The 19,451-nt window shown below is 44.8% G+C and overlaps 1 protein-coding gene across 1 annotated transcript in view; it reads left to right on the top strand.

Annotated features, from left to right (window-relative positions):
• LOXL4 (lysyl oxidase like 4) overlaps positions 1–19,451 on the top strand; it is a gene marked incomplete at its 5' end in the record, with an annotated part of 151,957 nt that overhangs the window by 116,560 nt on the left and 15,946 nt on the right. Inside the window, one exon of the mRNA XM_082268366.1 lies at positions 16,081–16,196. Within this exon, the coding sequence (XP_082124492.1) occupies positions 16,081–16,196 (116 nt within the window). The remainder of the gene's footprint in view (positions 1–16,080; positions 16,197–19,451) is intronic.

Below are 19,451 nucleotides of genomic sequence, written 5' to 3'. Positions count from 1 at the left end.
TTTGTCTTACAGTGACACCACAGACCTAGGGACATTTTCCCTATGGTGACACCACAGACCCAGGGACATTGTTTCTTCTGGTGACACCACAGACCCAAGGACATTGTTTCTTCTGGTGACACCACAGACCCAAGGACATTTCTTCTGGTGACACCACAGACCCAAGGACATTGTTTCTTCTGGTGACACCACAGACCCAAGGACATTGTTTCTTCTGGTGACACCACAGACCCAAGGACATTGTTTCTTCTGGTGACACCACAGACCCAGGGGCATTGTTTCTTCTGGTGACACCACAGACCCAGGGGCATTGTTTCTTCTGGTGACACCACAGACCCAGGGACATTGTTTCTTCTGGTGACACCACAGACCCAAGGACATTGTTTCTTCTGGTGACACCACAGACCCAGGGACATTGTTTCTTCTGGTGACACCACAGACCCAAGGACATTTCTTCTGGTGACACCACAGACCCAGGGACATTGTTTCTTCTGGTGACACCACAGACCCAGGGGCATTGTTTCTTCTGGTGACACCACAGACCTAGGGACATTTCTTCTGGTGACACCACTGACTTGGGCATTTTTTCTTTTGAGGGTTATTTTTTTCTTGTGATGATTCCACAGACCCAGGGACATTTTTTCTTCTGGTGACACCACAGACCCAGGGACATTTTTTCTTCTGGAGACACCACTGACTCGGGCATTTTTTTCCTTTTTGTGACACCACTGATGCAGGGACATTTTGTCTTACAGTGACACCACCAATGCAGGGACATTTCCCTATGGTGACACCACAGACCCAGGGACATTTTTTCTTCTGGTGACACCACAGACCCAGGGACATTTTTTCTTCTGGTGACACCACAGACCCAGGGACATTTTTTCTTCTGGTGACACCACAGACCCAGGGACATTGTTTCTTCTGGTGACACCACAGACCCAGGGACATTGTTTCTTCTGGTGACACCACAGACCCAGGGACATTGTTTCTTCTGGTGACACCACTGACTTGGGCATTTTTTCTTTTTAGGGACATTTTTTTCTTATGATGATTCCACAGACCCAGGGACATTTTTTCTTCTGGTGACACCACAGACCCAGGGACATTTTTTCTTCTGGTGACACCACAGACCCAGGGACATTTTTTCTTCTGGTGACACCACAGACCCAGGGACATTGTTTCTTCTGGTGACACCACAGACCCAGGGACATTGTTTCTTCTGGTGACACCACTGACTTGGGCATTTTTTCTTTTTAGGGACATTTTTTTCTTATGATGATTCCACAGACCCAGGGACATTTTTTCTTCTGGAGACTCCACTGACTCGGGCATTTTTTTCTTTTTGTGACACCACTGATGCAGGGACATTTTGTCCTACAGTGACACCACAGACCTAGGGATATTTTCCCTATGGTGACACCACAGACCCAGGGACATTGTTTCTTCTGGTGACACCACTGACTCTGGCTTTTTTTCTTTTCAAGGACATTTTTTTCTCTCAGTGACACCACCGACCCAGGGATATTTTTCTTTCTGGTGACACCACTGACGTAGGCGTTTTTTCCTTTCAGTGACACCACTGATACAGGGACATATTTTCTTACTATGACACCACTGACTCTGACATTTTGATCTTTCAGTGACAGCATCAATGCAGGGACATTTTGTCTTACAGTGACACCACAGATCCAGGGACATTGTTTCTTTAGGTGACACCACTGACTTAGGCATTTTTTCTTTTTAAGGGACTTTTTTTTTTCTTCTGATGATTCCACAGACCCAGGGATATTTTTCCTTCTGGAGACACCACTGACTCGGGCATTTTTTTCCTTATTGTGACACCACTAATGCAGTGGCATTTTGTCTTACAGTGACACCACAGACCCAGGGACATTGTTTCTTCTGGTGTCACCACTAACTCTGGCTTTTTTTCTTTTCAAGGACATTTTTTTCTTTTAGTGACACCACCGACCCAGGGATATTTTTCTTTCTGGTGACACCACTGACTTAGGTGTTTTTTCCTTTCAGTGACACCACTGATACAGGGACATTTTGTCTAACAGTGACACCACAGACCCAGGGACATTGTTTCTTTAGTAGACACCACTGACTAAGGCATTTTTTATTTTTAAGGGACTTTTTTTTTCTTATGATGATTCCACAGACCCAGGGATTATTTTCCTTCCGGTGACACCATTGACTCAGGCATTATTTTCCTTTTTGTGAAACCACCAATGCAGTGACATTTTGTCTAACAGTTACACCACAGACCCCGGGACATTGTTTCTTTAGGTGACACCCCTGACTTAGACATTTTTTCCTTTCAGTGACATCACCAATGTTGGGACAATTTTTCCTACGGTGACACCAGACCCATAGACATTTTTCTTCTGGTGATACCACTGACTCAGGAAGTCAGGCATTTTTTCCTTCCGGTGACACAACCAATGCAGGGACATTTTGTCTGTGACACCACAGACCCAGGGACATTGTTTCTTCTGGCGACACCACTGAATATGGCATTTTTTTCCTTTTCAGGGACATTTTTTTCTTATTATGATTCCACAGACCCAGGGATTATTTTTCCTTCTGGTGACACCACTGACTCGGGCATTTTTCCTTTTTGTGACACCATCGATGCAGGGGCATTTTTTTTCCTGACACCAAAGACCCAGGGATATTTTTTTCCTTCCCCGCTGGTAGCCCAATATTTGTGCACTGATCTTAAATGTTTCAGTTTGCTGCAGTGTACCTCAAACATCATCAACATTCTGGCATGCGCTGCAATTGGCCCTGCCCCTCCTCCACCTATCGGTGGAAGGGGGTTTGGGGTGTCCAATCGGCGGGAGGTTGTGGGGGTGCAGGGGGGGGGGGTGTGCAGGTTCCTATCTTAGCCCTGGGCATTGGATGATTTTCTCCCGGCACCGCGTAGAAGTGCTCAGTGTCAAACATGTCCGCCATTGTTCTCCATGAACATCATCCATATACAGCTGGAAAATGGGAACTCCGGATCTCTGCTGGATTGTCCCCCGTCTGTCCTTGCTGGACAGACAAGAATACAGAGAGTCGGGTTCTGGTCTCATCGGTTGTACGGCCGGAGATATTCACAACCCATTCAATAGGATGTTTGTGGATCTATTACAATACCTGCGATTTTCTTTTAAAAATAGATCATGAATAGGAAGCTGATTAGACCGAGCCCCTCGGCAGATAATTCCATGTCTCCAATTTGAGCTTTAGAAATAAAAAGAAGTCCTCGTCTTGTTTTTTTTTTCTCTGTGAGAATAATGAACATTCTTCCCTAGTGTGATTCCGCTGACTTATTCCTTTGAGCCCCCCCCCCCTCCCCCCGCTCCCCCTTTCCTTATAAGAACATACACGGCTTTTTATTTAATGCACTGTTAAAGAAAAAAAAAAAAAAACTGACTGACAAAAGCACAAAAATGTAAAAACTGATTTAAAAACGGTTTTCCTTTTTCTTTTATTTTTACATATTAGTACTGTAATTGCAGCTGACAATTACAATGATAAAACATGTCACGTTGTAGATGCCATTGCAGCCTGAAGGTGACAGTGTTCATTAGCCAGTGTTGTGCCGAAAACTCCAACTCCGACTAACAATATCCACTCATTATAGCGTGTACCGGAGTGTAAAGGCTGCCGCCATTCTATGAATAAGTGGTCACCGGAAGTAATGTTGTTGGACTTCTCGGCAAGTTGGAGTTTTTGGCAGAACACCAGGCTAAAGGCTCTTCTATTCTTATAGTGATCACAGCCATTGTTATTGGTCCAGTGGGGATCCCGGGTGTTCAACTAGTCTGGGGACCGGCGTGGTTTCCGCTCTCCGCGTGCGTTCCAACCTGCGTTCCCAAGTCAGCCGGACGTGACGTCACTGAGGAAACGTAATCTACATCTCCCACAAGGAGCGTTCTCAAAGACAGAAGACCCTTGTCATACATGTCAACGTAGGGCTAGTGTCAGAGTTAAGGTTAGGGTTAGAGTTAGAGATAGGGTTAGTGTTAGAGATGGGATTAGAGTTAGGGTTAGAATTAGGGTTAGGGTTACAGTTAGGGTTAGAGTTTGAGGTAGGGTTAGTTAGGGTAAGGGTTAAAGTTAGAATTAGAGTTAGAGTTTGAGTTAGGGTTAGAGTTAGGGTTAAGGTTAGGGTTATGGTTTGAGTTAAGGTTAAGGTTAGAGTTAAGGTTAGGGTTAGAGTTAAGGTTAGAGTTAGGGTTAGAGTTAGAGTAAGAGTTAAGGTTAGGGTTAGAGTAAGATTTCGGGTAAGAGTTAGGGTTAGACTTAGGGTTAGAGTTAAAAGTAGGATAAGAGTTAGGGTAAGGGTTAGGGTTAGAGTTAGGGTTATGGTTAAATGTTAGGGTTAGAGTTAGGGTTACAGTTAGATTTAGAATTAGGGTTAGAATTAGTGTTAGAGTTGGGATTAGAGTTAGGGTTAGATCTTTGGTAAGAGTTAGAGTTAGTGTTAGGGTTAAATGTTAGAGTTAGGGTTAGCTTTGCATGTTAGAGTTAGTGTAAATGTTAGGGTTAGGGTTAAACGTTTGAGTTAGGGTTACCTGCTAGAGGTAGGGTAAATGTTTGAGTTAGCGTTAGGGTTAAATATTAGCGTTAGGGTTAAATGTTAGAGTTAGGGTTTAATGTTAGGGTTAGGGTTACATATTAGGGTTAGGGTTAAATGTTAGAGTTAGGGTTACATATTAGGGTTAGGGTTAAATGTTAGAGTTACAGTTAGGGTTAGGGTTAAATGTTAGGGTTAGGGTTAAATGTTAGGGTTAGGGCTAAATGTTAGAGTTAGGGTAAATGTTAGAGTTAGGATTAGAGCTAGGGATAAATGTTAGGGTTATGGTTACATTTTAGAGTTAGGGTTGGGCTTAGAATTTATCCCTAACATTTAACCCTAACCCTCGCCCTTCTTTCTAACCCTAAAATGCAACTTTAGACAACTTTAAATTGACTTTGATATGAGTTGAGTGAGAGTGTAAAGTTGCCTCAAAGTCGCACTCATGAACAGAACTGTAATACTTTCCTATTAGCCAAAAAAAAAAAAACTCATCTCAATTTTTTTTCCTAATAGGAAAGTATGACAATTCTGTTAATGGAGTGCAACTTTAATGGGACTTTGCACTCTCTGGCACTCAAGTTGCATCAAAGTAGTGCAGGAACCTTCATGTGTCCAAAGTTGCATGTTAGGGTTAGGTGTTATGTTTAGAGTTAGCATTACAGTAAGGGTTAGCGGTAATTGTTAGGGTTAGAGTCAGAGTTAGGGTTAGAGTTAGGGTTAAAGTTAAGGTTAAAGTTAGAGTAAGTGTTAGGGAAAGAGTTGGGGGTTAGAGTTGGGGGTTAGAGTTGGGGTTAGGGTTAGATTTAGGGTTAGAGTTGGGGTTAAAGTTAGATTTAGGGTTAGAGTTGGGGTTAGAGTTAGGGTTAGAGTTGGGGGTTAGGGTTAGTGTTGGAGTTGGGGGTTAGGGTTAGTGTTGGGGTTAGGGTTACAGTTGGGGGGTTAGAGTCGGGGGTAGAGTTAGGGTTAGAGTTGGGGGCTAGGGTTAGAGTTGGGGTTAGAGTTGGGAGTTAGAGTTAAGGTTGGAGTTGGGGGTTAGAGTTGGGGGTTAGGGTTAGAGTTGGGGGTTGGGGTTACAGTTAGGGTTAGAGTTGAGAGTTATAGTTAGGGTTAGAGTTGGGGGTCAGAGTTAGAGTTGGAGGTTAGAGTTGGGGGTTAGGGTTACAGTTAGAGTTAGGATTAGAGTTGGGGTTAGAGTTAGAGTTGGGGGTTAGAGTTAGGGTTGGGGGTTAGGGTTAGAGTTGGGGGTTAGGGTTAGAGTTAGGGTTAGAGTTGGGGGTTAGGGTTAGAGTTAGGGTTAGAGTTGGGGGCTAGGGTTAGAGTTAGAGTTGGGGGCTAGGGTTAGAGTCGGGGGTTAGGGTTAGAGTTAGGGTTAGAGTTGGGGGTTAGGGTTAGAGTTAGAGGTGGGGGTTAGGGTTAGAGTTAGGATTAGAGTTGGGGTTAGAGTTGGGGGTTAGAGTTAGGGTTAGAGTTAGGGGTTAGGGTTAGAGTTAGAGTTGGGGGTTAGCGTTGGAGTTAGGGTTAGAGTTGGGGGTTAGGGTTACAGTTAGAGTTAGGATTAGAGTTGGGGTTAGAGTTAGAGTTGGGGGTTAGAGTTAGGGTTAGAGTTAGGGGTTAGGGTTAGAGTTAGAGTTGGGGGTTAGGGTTGGAGTTAGGGTTAGAGTTGGGGGTTAGAGTTAGAGTTGGGGGTTAGGGTTAGAGTTGGGGTTAGAGTTGGGGGTTAGGGTTAGAGTTGGGGTTAGAGATGGGGGTTAGGGTTAGGGTTAGAGTTGGGGGCTAGGGTTAGAGTTGGGGGTTAGAGTTAGAGTTGGGGGTTAGGGTTAGAGTTGGGGGTTAGGGTTAGAGTTGGGGTTAGAGTTAGGGTTAGAGTTGGGGTTAGGGTTAGAGTTAGGGTTAGAGTTGGGGGTTAGGTTTAGAGTTTGGGTTAGAGTTGGGGGTTAGGGTTAGAGTTAGAGTTGGGGGTTAGGGTTAGAGTTGGGGTTAGAGTTAGGGTTTGAGTTGGGGGTTAGGGTTAGAGTTAGGGTTAGAGTTGGGGGTTAGAGTTAGAGAAACGCATCAAAATCATGATTTCTAACATTTACGAAATAAGCCACGACACCCATCAGATCACACATTAAATTTTGGCTAAAGTTATTATTATTATTATTATTATTATACAGGATTTATATAGTGCCAACAGTTTGTGCAGTGCTTTACAATGTGAGGGAAGACAATACAGTTACAGTACAATTCAATACAGGAGGAATTAGAGGGCCCTGTTTACTGTCATTCTGTTACATGCCTTTGATAAAAAAAAAAAAAAAAAATCTCAATTAGTGTATATTACTGAAATTTACTGACAAAAAACGGAAAATTTATATCAATACTTACCGTAATTTTCCTTTCCTGATAGAACTCCATGGCAGCACACGTATGGGTAGGCTCCGCCTCCTCTCCTACCCTATAGGACCCCACTCCCATAATTTTTTGCTCCAAGCCAGGAGCCGTGTTCCATATATAGACTACTCCAGCAGATGGGAGGGAACTCCTGCTGCCATGGAGTTCTATCAGGAAAGGAAAATTACGGTAAGTATTGATATAAATTTTCCGTTTTCCTGACAGACTCCATGGCAGCACACGTATGGGAAATAACTAGCCATACACACCCGGGTGGGCAACTGCTGGTCAAACAGAAATAGGTTTAATTTGCACCGTCAACAGACAAAATTTTTGAACCAAAATCAACTGAGGATAAAGAAGCAGGTTCAACACAATAGTGTGACATGAAAGTGTTAATTGAGGACCATGAGGCCGCTCTGCAAATGACATCTGGTGCAACATGAAGGGAAGCCGCCCAAGACGTAGAAATCCCTCTGGTGGAATGAGCCGTCACCACTTCCGGAGGAGCCAGTCCCTTGGCTCTATATGCCCACTGGATGGTCTGAACTATCCAGCTAGAAATTGTTCTGGAAGAAGCCCTCTTGCCTCTGTTCTTTCCATAAAAGAGAACAAATAGATAGTCTGACTTGCGAAAGGAAGCTGTGAACTTCAAGTATGTTTGAAGGACTTCGCCCACATCCAACGGATGGGTACTCTGGTCATCTTGAGACTTGAATGTAGGTAAAACAATCTCTTGGTTGACATGAAAAACTGAATTTACCTTCGGATTGGACCCTAGCATAGGGACCAGGACAACCCGATCAGGAAAAAATGTCAGAAAAGGTTCTTTGCAACCTAGGTCACTAATTTCAGAGACACGTTTAGCCGATGTGATGGCTACTAAAAAGGCCGTCTTCATAGACAGATTCTTAAGGAAGAAGGAATCTCCATGTTCCAAAACTGTTGTTGAGAGAAACTCAAGGACTAGTGGAAGGTCCCATTTGGGGAACCTGGGTTTCCTGGGAGGTCTCATTCTTGACGCACCTCTGAAAAACTGCCGGACCAGAGGATGTTTTGCCCATGAGGTCCCCGTGAAGGCAGAGATTGCTGAGATCTGTACTCTGAGAGAGCCAACAGCCAGAGATAGGTCTAAGCCTGTCTGGAGGAACCCCAGAATGTGATGGATCTTAGGATTAGTGATGAAATCGGACTCATTAGACATGTAATCCTCAAACTTAGACCAGATCCTCTCGTAGACTTTGTTGGTGCCCGGTCTCCTGGCACTCATCATTGTGGACATTGCCGCACTTGGACAGCCAAGAGCTTTTAGTCTTTCCCTCTCAAGGACCATGCCATGAGATGTAACTGCGCTGGGCATGGATGCAGCACTGGACCCTGAGATAGAAGGTCCGACCTGAATGGCAGGGGAACAGGATCCCGAAAGCTCAGTTGGAGCAGCAGAGGAAACCAGGGCCTCCTTGGCCAAAACGGAAGAATTGCTATGATTTCTACCCTCTCTCTCCTGAGTCTCTGCAGGAACTTGAATATCACTGGGACCGGGGGAAAAGCATATGCTTTGTGGAACTTCCAGTGGTCCGTCAGAGCATCTACCCCGTAGGCTTGGGGGTAACGCCATCTCGAGTAGAATTTCGTCAGTTTGGCATTGTTTGGAGAGGCAAACAGGTCTACTTCCGGAAGAATCCCCAGAGAGATGACCCACTTGAAGGTTTCTGGATGAAGAGACCATTCGTTGTTGTCTAGATTGGTTCTTGACAGAAAATCTGCCTGAACGTTCTGGACTCCTGGAAGATAAGCAGCTGATAGATTGGCAAGATTCCGTTGGGCCCATGCCATGATCGGTTTCACTTCTTCCAGAAGGGAGGAACTGCGGGTGCCCCCTTGCCTCTTGATATATGCGACTGCCGTCGTATTGTCTAGCCGTAGAAGGACCGAGGACCCTTTCACCAAGTGACGGAAAGCCATGATGGCACGAAAAGCTGCCCGAAGCTCCAGGACATTTGAGACCAACCCGAGGGTGGGAAAGTCCCACCTGCCCTGGGCCACCTCTGACAGGCAGTGCGCACCCCAGCCCGTCTGGCTGGCATCCGATGTCACAACGATCCAAGGAACGGGAACGATCGAATGACAATTCAGGAGATTTTCCCGTTGTAGCCACCAAGACAGACTCGCCCTCGTAGAGGATGTTATCCGTACAGGAGTGTCTGGATTCCCAGAGCTCCATTGGCGGAGGAAACCGATTTGAAAGGGCCTCATCCTCCACTGTGCCCACTTGACCATGGGGGCCGTGGAGACCATGGTCCCTATTATTTTCAGACACTGTGATGCCCGAAGATAAGGAGTTGACATTGCCGGTTGTATTCTGCTGCGGATCACCGGAATCTTCTCCACTGGAAGAGAGATGGTGCCTCTGGAGGTGTTGAAGAGTGCCCCCAGGAAGATCAAGGATTTTGACGGATCCAGATGGCTTTTCTCCAGATTCAAGAGCCACCCGAATTCTTGAAGGGTGGAGATTACCTGAGATCTGTGTTGCAGAATCTGTGCTTGGTCTTGAGAAAGAAGAAGCAGATCGTCTAAGTAGTGAAACAGTCGGATCCCTTTCGATCTGATCAGAGCTACAATAGCCAGTAAGATCTTTGAAAAGACTCAAGGTGAGGTGGTAAGCCCGAAAGGGAGACAGGTAAACTGGAGATGCACTTGACCCACGGCAAAGCGAAGAAACTTTTGTAGTTCTGCTGCCACTGGGACATGGAAATAGGCATCTTTTAGATCTATGGAGATCATCCAATCTTCTGGTTGCACCACTTGGCGGATAGTGAAGAGTGTCTCCATCCTGAACCTCTCTTTCTTTATGAAAGAGTTCAGATGAGTCAGGTCTATGACCGGTCTCCAAGAACCGTTTTTCTTTAGCACCATGAATAGAGGTGAATAAAGGCCTTGAAACCTTTCTTCGGCCGGAACTGGGATGACAGCACCTTGAGAGATCAGGGAATCTACGTATGACAGAAGAATTGACTTCTTTTCTTCCACGCGAGGTAGAGCCGTAGGAATGAACCGCAGAATTGGAGTTTCTTCGAAAGACCAAACGTGACCATGAGACACAGTCTTGACGGTCCACTGGTCCGTAATCGAGGCTGCCCAAACGTGCGCAAACTGACGTAGACGAGCGCCTACTCGCAACGCTTGAGCAGGCCTGATATCAAAAAGACTTTGTGGTCTCCCGACCACTAGAAGGTGTTCCCTTGTTGAACTTCTGACCTGTAGGTTGAGATCTTTTCCAATTCTTTCTGAACTCACGTCCAGGCCTGTAAGATCGAGCTTCTCTGGATCGATCCGAACTTGGTTTGTGCTGAAATCTTCTGCGGTCAAACAAACGGCGATCCTGAGGGAGGAAACCTGATTTACCACCAGTGGCACGGGTAATGGCACTGTCCAGCTTGTTGCCAAAAAGGGACGCACCCTCAAACGGAATCCTGCACCAGGCTTGTTTGGAAGCAGGATCGGCCAGCCAGGGACGTAACCATAAAGCACGTTTGGCCGTGACAGAAGAGAGCATGACCCGCGCCACCAGGCGAATGATATCAATGGAAGCCTCTCCCAAAAAGGCCGTTGCTAACCTTAGTTCATACACAGCCGAGCTTCTGGCTGCTTCTTCTGAGACACCTTTCAGTGTGGTCTCCACGTTATCTACCCAAGCCTCCATAGCTTTGGATGTGGCTGCAAGGGCTAGGGCTGGCTTGCAGGTCATACCAGCTAACAGATAGATCTTTTTGAGATCCGTATCAATTCGTCTATCCAGACCATCTTTAAATGAGACGGAATCTTCCAAAGGTAGGGTAACGTGTTTGACTAGCCTCATCAAGGCTGCGTCTATTGTAGGTGCAGAATCAAGATGCTTCACTTTGTCGGTCTTAAAAGGATATAACCTGGAAAATTTGGACGATAAGGAATTCTTTCTTTCAACTCCATGCCATTCGTCTGTAATGATTTCCCCCAGCTCATTCAGAAAAGGGAAATGATCCCGTTCTTTCTTGAGATGTTTAAAGTATTTCTTCTGTTTTGCTGGGGAGTCTGCTGGCTCTTCCCATTTTAACGCCTCTTTTACCGCTCTTACTAGCGGAGAGATCATGGCAAAATCAAAACCTGAACTTTGGTCTTCTAGGTCATCCTCACTTTCAGAGGAATCCGAGAAGCGACTCGGCTGGGAAGTGCCTGGCTCTACGTCTTCCCTCTGAGGGAGAACTGGAGTATCAGTTGTATGACCAGACAGCCGGTTGGAATCCCAATCCCTTAAGGATTCTTGCACGATCCGCCTGACCAGGGTTTCCACTGGTGGATCTGGGACTTGTTTTTCCTTGATTGCCCGAGAATAGCAGGCATCACACAAGGATCTATCCTCAGGGACTACAGCCCTACAACCCCAGCAAGATTTGTGTGCGGGGCGGTCAGCATGTCGGGAAGACCGGCTTGGACAATCATCATGGCGCCGAGACCTAGACCTGGATCTATGGTGCCTGGATTTGGATGATGCATGGTGATGGCCTGAAGGTGATCTATCCTTTGATCCCGATGCAGGACGTTGGTCAGACCTAAAAGGGCTGAAAACAAAGGAAAGAAAAGCTCAGGCTACAGTAAGCCAGCTGGCAGACAAGCGAGAGTTAAAAGCTAAAGCTCACCTGTTGCGCAGGGACTGGCCACCGGGGGGCGGTGAGGCATCCATTGCAAATCACAGCGAGATAACCTGCAATAGGAAGGATGTAAGAACTCAATCTTACCTTCCCATAGCCGCCTTTCCCCTCCCCCATTCAAGCAGGACTGACCCAGCACAGGACTTACCAAACACAGGCAGAGACACAGCGTGGGGAGGCCGCCGCAAAAGCCCACAGACATCCCAAGAATGACAGCTCCATCAGCTGTTTAAATTTCCCGGGAGCCGTAAAGCCACGCCCCCCCCGACGCCACCGCGTCATGGAGGACCGGAAGTGGCGTGCGCACATGCGCAGACCACTTAGGAACCAAGCCTCGCAATGAACACCCAACTGGGAATCAGGAGGCAGGGGGAGGAGCCGAGAGCGACGGCCTGGAACGCAGGAGCGCTCCAGCCGCCATACTAGCCAGGAAGCAAAACGATATAAAGTATAAAGTAAGCAATACATTACCACCAATACCGACAGAAGGACCTGGAACGCTCCTCAACCGGAGACTAGCGTGTGCGTCAGGGCATAAGGGCCTCCCGCTAGTAGCAAGGACGTTTGGCCAAGCGATGCAGCCCACCTCTCATTCAGGATTTATGGCATCTTCCGGCATCATTTCAAATTGCCCGGGTCCACCCAGTAGTACTGAGATTGCTGGACTAAGGTAGAAAGGCATCATCCAGGAAAGCCACACGCCACCAGGTATGTAAGAAAACGCATCCTATAAGGTAAGACTTCTCTTGCGGAAGGAGGACAAAAAAGGAACACGGCTCCTGGCTTGGAGCAAAAATTTATGGGAGTGGGGTCCTATAGGGTAGGAGAGGAGGCGGAGCCTACCCATACGTGTGCTGCCATGGAGTTCTATCAGGAACACATTTTTTACTGACAACCTGAAACATTACAATTCAATTTTAGATCATTTTTACTTTCTACTATAAAACATATCCAATAAAAAATGAAAACATAAAAACAAACATTTTGGCTTAAATAATTCTGTTACATGCCTATGATAAAAAAAAAAAAAAAAAAAAATTCCCAATCATTGTATATTGATTGGTTTGCATGAAAGCAGGGTTGCCAAGCTCCCCTGGCATTTTTTACTGGCAAAACATGGGAAATTTAGTGACAAAACACATTTTTTACTGACAACCTGAAAGATGACAATTCAATTTATATTTTTTTTTTTTCACACAAAGCGTTTTTTTTTTTTTTTTTTGCAATATAAACCAAAAAAGACCAAATATTAAAAAAGCTCTGATGAAGGGAGCTTGACTCCCGAAATGCGTTAGCGGTCCTATCTACAGGGACATGTTCCATTCCATGTGTGGTGGAGTCTTGTAATGCAATTTTACTCTTCATGTCTGTGAGTATGTTTTTGGCATTTTAATAAAATATTTTTTATGGTGACCACGGGTAATGCATTAGGTGTTTGCGCCTCCTTTTCTTTCCTTTTATGTGCTTATGTTGGAGTTCCCTGCCTGAGGAGAGCGGCACGCTCTCTGAATTGGCTGAATTGTTTGCTTGAATTCTGTTACATGCCTTTGATAAAAAAAAAAGTGTCAATATTTTTGATGGTCACCATTTATTTTCCAGCACTGCCTTAACCCTCTTGGGCATGGAGTTCACCGGAGCTTCACAGGTTGCCACTGGAATCCTCTTCCACTCCTCCATGACGACATCATGGAGCTGGTGGATGTTAGAGACCTTGCACTCCTCCACCTTCTGTGCTCCCCACAGATGCTCAATAGGGTTTAGGTCTGGAGACATGCTTGGCCAGTCCATCACCTTTACCCTCAGCTTCTTTAGCAAGGCAGTGGTCTTCTTGGAGGAGTGTTTGGGGTCGTTATGTTGGCCTGTGGCCCAGTCTCTGAAGGGAGCGGATCATGCTCTGCTTCAGTATGTCACAGTACATGTTGGCATTCATGGTTCCCTCAATGAACTGTAGCTCCCCAGTGCCGGCAGCACTCATGCACCCCCAGACCATGACACTCCCACCACCATGCTTGACTGTAGGCAAGACACACTTGTCTTTGCACTTCTCACCTGGTTGCTGCCACACACGCTTGACACCATCTGAACCAAATAAGTTTATCTTGGTCTCATCAGACCACAGGACATGGTTCCAGTAATCCATGTCCTTAGTCTGCTTGTCTTCAGCAAACTGTTTGTGGGCTTTCTTGTGCATCATCTTTAGAAGAAGCTTCCTTCTGGGACGACAGCCATGCAGACCAATTTGATGCAGTGTGCGGCGTATGGTGTGAGCACTGGCAGGCTGACCCCCCACCCCTTCAACCTCTGCAGCAATGCTGGCAGCACTGGTGATCAATAGACCCTTCAGCACACCCCAGCACCCCTTGCCATTACATACATTCAGTGCTGGAGTTGCCGGAGCTGCCTTCCCCTTTTTTCCCGCTAAAAAAAAAAAAAAAAACCCTAAAGAAGGGACAATGTAAATGACACAGTGTGTGTTTAGGATAATACAAAAAGGGGGGCTTTGCTGGAGGATAGAGGGTCAATTTGAATAGCACCGCATCCTGTATAAAAAATACAATATTTGAATAGAGAATTTTGATGGGACTTTTTAGGTCCAAAAAAAGAATTTCAAGAAAACATTTTCAAAAAAAAAATATATATATACCAATAATTTTTATTTAACTATTACAAAGTTAGAAATACATTAAAATCATTTGAAATGTTCAAATGGCACTTATATGGGTATCTGCTCTACATGTTTCGCCCCTTGTCGTGGCTTCTTCAGGAGAATTATGAATCCTTGTGCCTAAGGGTTTTCTACGTAAAGAAAAAGACAGTAATGTATATACAGTAATTATATAGACATTATGAAAGTACATAAAATATTAAAGTGTCACATATACACAACTATATATGCAGCAAAAAATTGCTTCCACCCATACATGTAGATATTCACAATCCCTCATCATAAATGAATACAAGTAATCACATAAATGGACATAAATGTAGGGGGGGTTTCTATGGGTATGAATACATTTATGTCCATTTATGTGATTACTTGTATTAATTAATGATGAGGGATTGTGAATATCTACATGTATGGGTGGAAGCAATTTTTTGCTGCATATATAGTTGTGCATATGTTGCACTTTAATATTGTATGTACTTTCATAATGTCCATATATATATATTTATGTACATTACTGTATTTTTCTTTATGTAGAAAACCCTTGGGCACAAGCAGGGAAGAACTGGGCTAGGGGGCAGGAGAGCAATTGCCCCCTGGGTCGCTCTGATGCCCCATAAAAAGACTGCACCGCTTCTGCCACAGACATGCCTAAAGGATTCCTGGTGAAGAGAAGTAAAAAGTCTCCACCACTGACCTACTGAGTGCGGGTTGAAGACAAGGACAGAGCGCATGAACCCCCCCCCCCAGCATGGATGGTGTAAAGTAAACTGTGTCTGAGCAGTGGCCAGTTTAATGCCCCACTGGAGACTCTTTCCCTGGCCAGCCCCAACCAAGCTGTCCCAGCTCCCCCCAACAGCCCCCTGCTTGCCAGGTCGGGAACCCGGATTCAGCCAGTGAGTGGAGAGTACTTGGAGCAGGGCTTCAGCCTGGATTGGGGGTCAGAAGGAGGACAGGAAGAGGGAGAGTGGGAGTGGGGCCAGTCCACCATGGGCCTCTGGTTTGTACTTGCCTCCTGGGCCGAAGGTTGCCAGTCTGCCCCTGGGCACAAGGATTCATAACCTCCTGAAGAAGCCACGACAAATGGCGAAACATGTAGAGCAGATACCCATATAAGTGGCATTTGAACATCTCAAATGATTTTAATGTATTTCTAACTTTGTAATAGTTAAATAAAATTATTTGTATATTTTTTTGTAAAAATGTTTTCTTGAAATTTTTTTGCACCTAAAAAGTCCTATCAAAATTGTGTTTAGTATAACTTTAAGGGTTGTTAACGTTTCTACTGCTGCTGGTTTCTTGTGGTATTTTGCATGAGCGGAATGAATGTATAGAACAGGGGTCTTCAAACTATGGCCCTCCAGTTGTTCAGGAACTACAATTCCCATCATGCTTAGTCATGTCAGTTCAGAGTTTTACAATGCCTCATGGGTTGTGTAGCTCCACAACAGCTGGAGGGCCGAAGTTTGAGGATCCCTGGTATAGAGAGTAGGAATAGATAGACATGATGAAATATTTCAGAGCTATGGGGTGGTGTCTTTACATTTCCTTGGTTGTTCCTTTAAACCCCCCCCCCAGCACAGATCCTTGTAAAGTGATATCCTGGAATCGCCCAGTAATTAGCACATACATTGCAGAAGAAGAGCTTCAATTATGTGTTTTTTCGTCCCTCTTATAGGCTCACCGCAGTGTCTCTTTCCATACATGACTACGTGAAGCCACCATCATCATGGTCCTTGTAAGTTATCATTTTGTTCTATTCTTTCCCTGCTCAGACATTACCACAGCATTGAAGTCTTCACCCACTATGACCTCCTCAATATGAACGGCTCCAAAGTTGCTGAAGGACACAAAGCCAGCTTCTGCCTGGAAGACACACGTTGCGGAAAAGGTAAATGAATGTCCCTGAACCTGTAAAAGGTTTACAATGCACATCATGCCCATTACACGGAAAATTGAAGTAAAGGAAGCAGTGTTGCCAACCTACCAGATTGGAATTTACTGACACAACACCCAACATTTACTGGCATAGCCAAGCTTTTGCTGGCATTTCCAAAAGTTAGAAAATTACAGTTTTAGGTGCAAATTTCAGTATTTAGGCTACAAAACAAGTACAATATTCAATTAGCAATGTGATTTAACCACTTCTAGACGGGAAGGATTTACCCCCTTAATGACCAGGCCATTTTTTGCAATACGGCACTGCGTTATTTTAACTGACAATTGCGCAGTCGTGTGACGCTGTACCCAAATAAAATTGACGTCCTTTTTTTCCCACAAATAGAAAGAAAGAGGGGGGTATATATAACCAGAGATGTATAATAACTAAGTAGAGCTACTTCACTACTGTACTTAACCACTTTACCACCGGAGGATTTTGCTGTCTTCTGTCCAGGCCACTTTTTGCGATTCGGCGCTGTGCGACTTCAACTGACAATTGCGCGGTCGTGCGATGCCATACCCAAACGAAATTTACGTCCTTTTTTTCCCACAAACAGAGCTTTCTTTTGGTGGTATTTGATCACCTGTGCGATTTTTACTTTTTGCGCTATAAACAAAAAAAGAGCGTTTATTTTGAAAAAATAACAATATTTTTAACATTTTTTTATATGAAATTCCCCCCAAAAAAGATGTAAAAACCAATTTTTTAAAAATTTTTTGGCCAATTTGTTTTCTGCTACCTATGTTTGGTAAAAAAAAATCGCAATAAGCGTATTTTGATTGGTTTGCGCAAAAGTTATCGCGTTTACTAACAAAGGGAAAGATTTCTGTCATTTTTGGTGTTTTTTTTTTTAACGAGTAATGGCGGCGATCCGCAATTTTTTTTGCGGGACTGCGACATTGCAGCGGACAGATCGGACCCTTGACTGACATTTTTGACACTTTTGGGGGTACCAGTGACATTACTGCAGTAATCAGTGCTATATATATGCACTGTTACTGTAAAAATTACACTGGCAGGGAAGGGGTTAATTTTATTGGAGAGGGAGGGGTTAATGTATGCCTGGTGCTTACTGACGTGTAGGGGGGGAGGTGACTGAGCGAGTCATGGACAGATCGGATGTCCAGCTATGCTGAACAGTCCGATCTGTCACTCCCTGTCACTATGACGATAGCGATAGCCGCTGCTCCTCCCCTGGCCCGACTCCCGCTGTGAATGAAAACAGCGGGAGCGAGCCTCCGGCGGCGCGCAAGCGCCGCCCAGAAGGGGGAGTGTGTGACGACGTTAATACTACGTCGTCAGACGATAACGAACCACTCTGCCGCAGTAGTATTACTGTGAGCAGACGTAAAGTGGTTAAGTACGGAAAGACGGTATCTGTACTTTCCTGGAGTAGAATTTTTTTCTCCTACTTCCACTTTTACTTCACTACATTTTTTCAATGATTTCAATACTTCTACTCCGATATTTTTTTTTTGTGCTGCATAGTTACTCGTTACAATTATAAAAATTACCACTGCCAGAACAGTAGATGGGAGGTTTCATGAAGCTCAAAACATGTGTATTATCAGCGCATACGGAAATAAATGCTACTGTATGTATAAATAAAAGCTGTATTTGAAATAATAAAAAACAATATGATGTTCAAACTTTTGACTTCTTTCTTTAATAACTACATAACACAGTACTTGTACTTTTACTTTCAGTACTTGAGTAGCAACATTTTTTAAAAAACGACTTGCAATACTTAAAGCGGAGTTCCGGGCACAGATGTCATTTTTTAATAAACATACCCCCGGGACAGTCAGGGCTAGCACATTCCACAATGGCTAGCCTCTGATCTGTCCCGGTTCGCACTTACCTTTTAGAAGAAATACTTACTTATAAAATTTCTTCCACAGCGTTTCCATCTCTCTTGTGGGCAGCTGAAGCCGGTGCGGTCCTCTTCTGTGTCTTCTTGTCCCAGAATGCGCCGCACCGGCCCCTCTCGTCACTTCCGGCGCGACGCCGCATTCCTCCACAGCTTCTGGGCATGCCCAGAAGCTGTTTAGCAGGGGAATGCGGCGTCGCCCGGAAATGACGAGCGGGGCCGGTGCCGTCGCATTGATTCCTGGGAGCTGTGACGTTCAGCTCCCAGGAATCATAGCGAGGCAGGAAGTGACGGGGTGAGCCGCGGCTCCGAGGGAGGAAGTACTCTGAGGTGAGTATCTTCGATCTTCAATTGCAAGGTAAGTAAACAAAAAAAAAATAACTATCCAATTCCTTTTCAGGGGAGGCATACCTAGCGGAGGGGCACAAAAACAAAATCTCGTTTTTGTGCCCGGAACTCCGCTTTAAATACAAAAAATGTTGAATACTTCAGTACTTCTACTCAAGTCACTTTTTGATCGAGCACTTCCACTTCTACTCAAGTCACTTTTTGATCGAGCACTTGTACTTTTACTCAAGTATGGGTTTCGAGTACTTTATACAACTCTGTATATAACCTCCCACGTTTTTTGCTCTTGCAATAATCAATATAGATTGTGATGTAGATATATGTTGAGATAATATATCAAGGGATGTTACAAACAATCAACTACATACAATTATACTAGAGTGTTACAATCAACCAATTCATATATAAGGAAGGATAGAATTAATAAATATATTAGAATAATGTCCTCAATAAATTAATATGCGTTGGGTGTGAACCATTCATATATCCATTTCATAGTAAGTCCAAAAATTCCCAAATGATCAATCAGAGAACGGAAGGGAATGATCATACAGGGTCACCACGGTGCCCTTCCGTTCTCTGATTGGATCATTTGGGAATTCCTGTTTTCATCCACAAATAGAGCTTTCTTTTGGTGGTATTTGATCACCTCTGCGGTGATTCGACTCTTCTTAGTCTTAGTCCGGAAGGGCCAATATTGAGTTGGCCCACCCTTTGCAGCTATAACAGCTTCAGCTCTTCTGGGAAGGCTGTCCACAAGGTTTAGGAGTGTCTATGGGAATGTTTGACCATTCTTCCAATAGAGCCATTTGTGAGGTCAGGCACTGATGTTGGAGGAGAAGGCCTGGCTCTCAGTCTCTGCTCTAATTCATCGGGTTGAGGTCAGAACTCTGTGCAAGCCAGCCAAGTCCCTCCACCCTAACTAGACCTTGGTTTGTGCACTGGTTAGCAGTCATATTGGAACAGGAAGGGGCCATCCCCAAACT

Source organism: Pelophylax lessonae, assembly GCF_965119305.1.
Source record: "Pelophylax lessonae genome assembly, chromosome: 9".
In the NCBI taxonomy this organism is placed as follows: Eukaryota; Metazoa; Chordata; class Amphibia; order Anura; family Ranidae; genus Pelophylax; species Pelophylax lessonae.
This window is presented reverse-complemented; position numbering and strand designations above follow the sequence as displayed.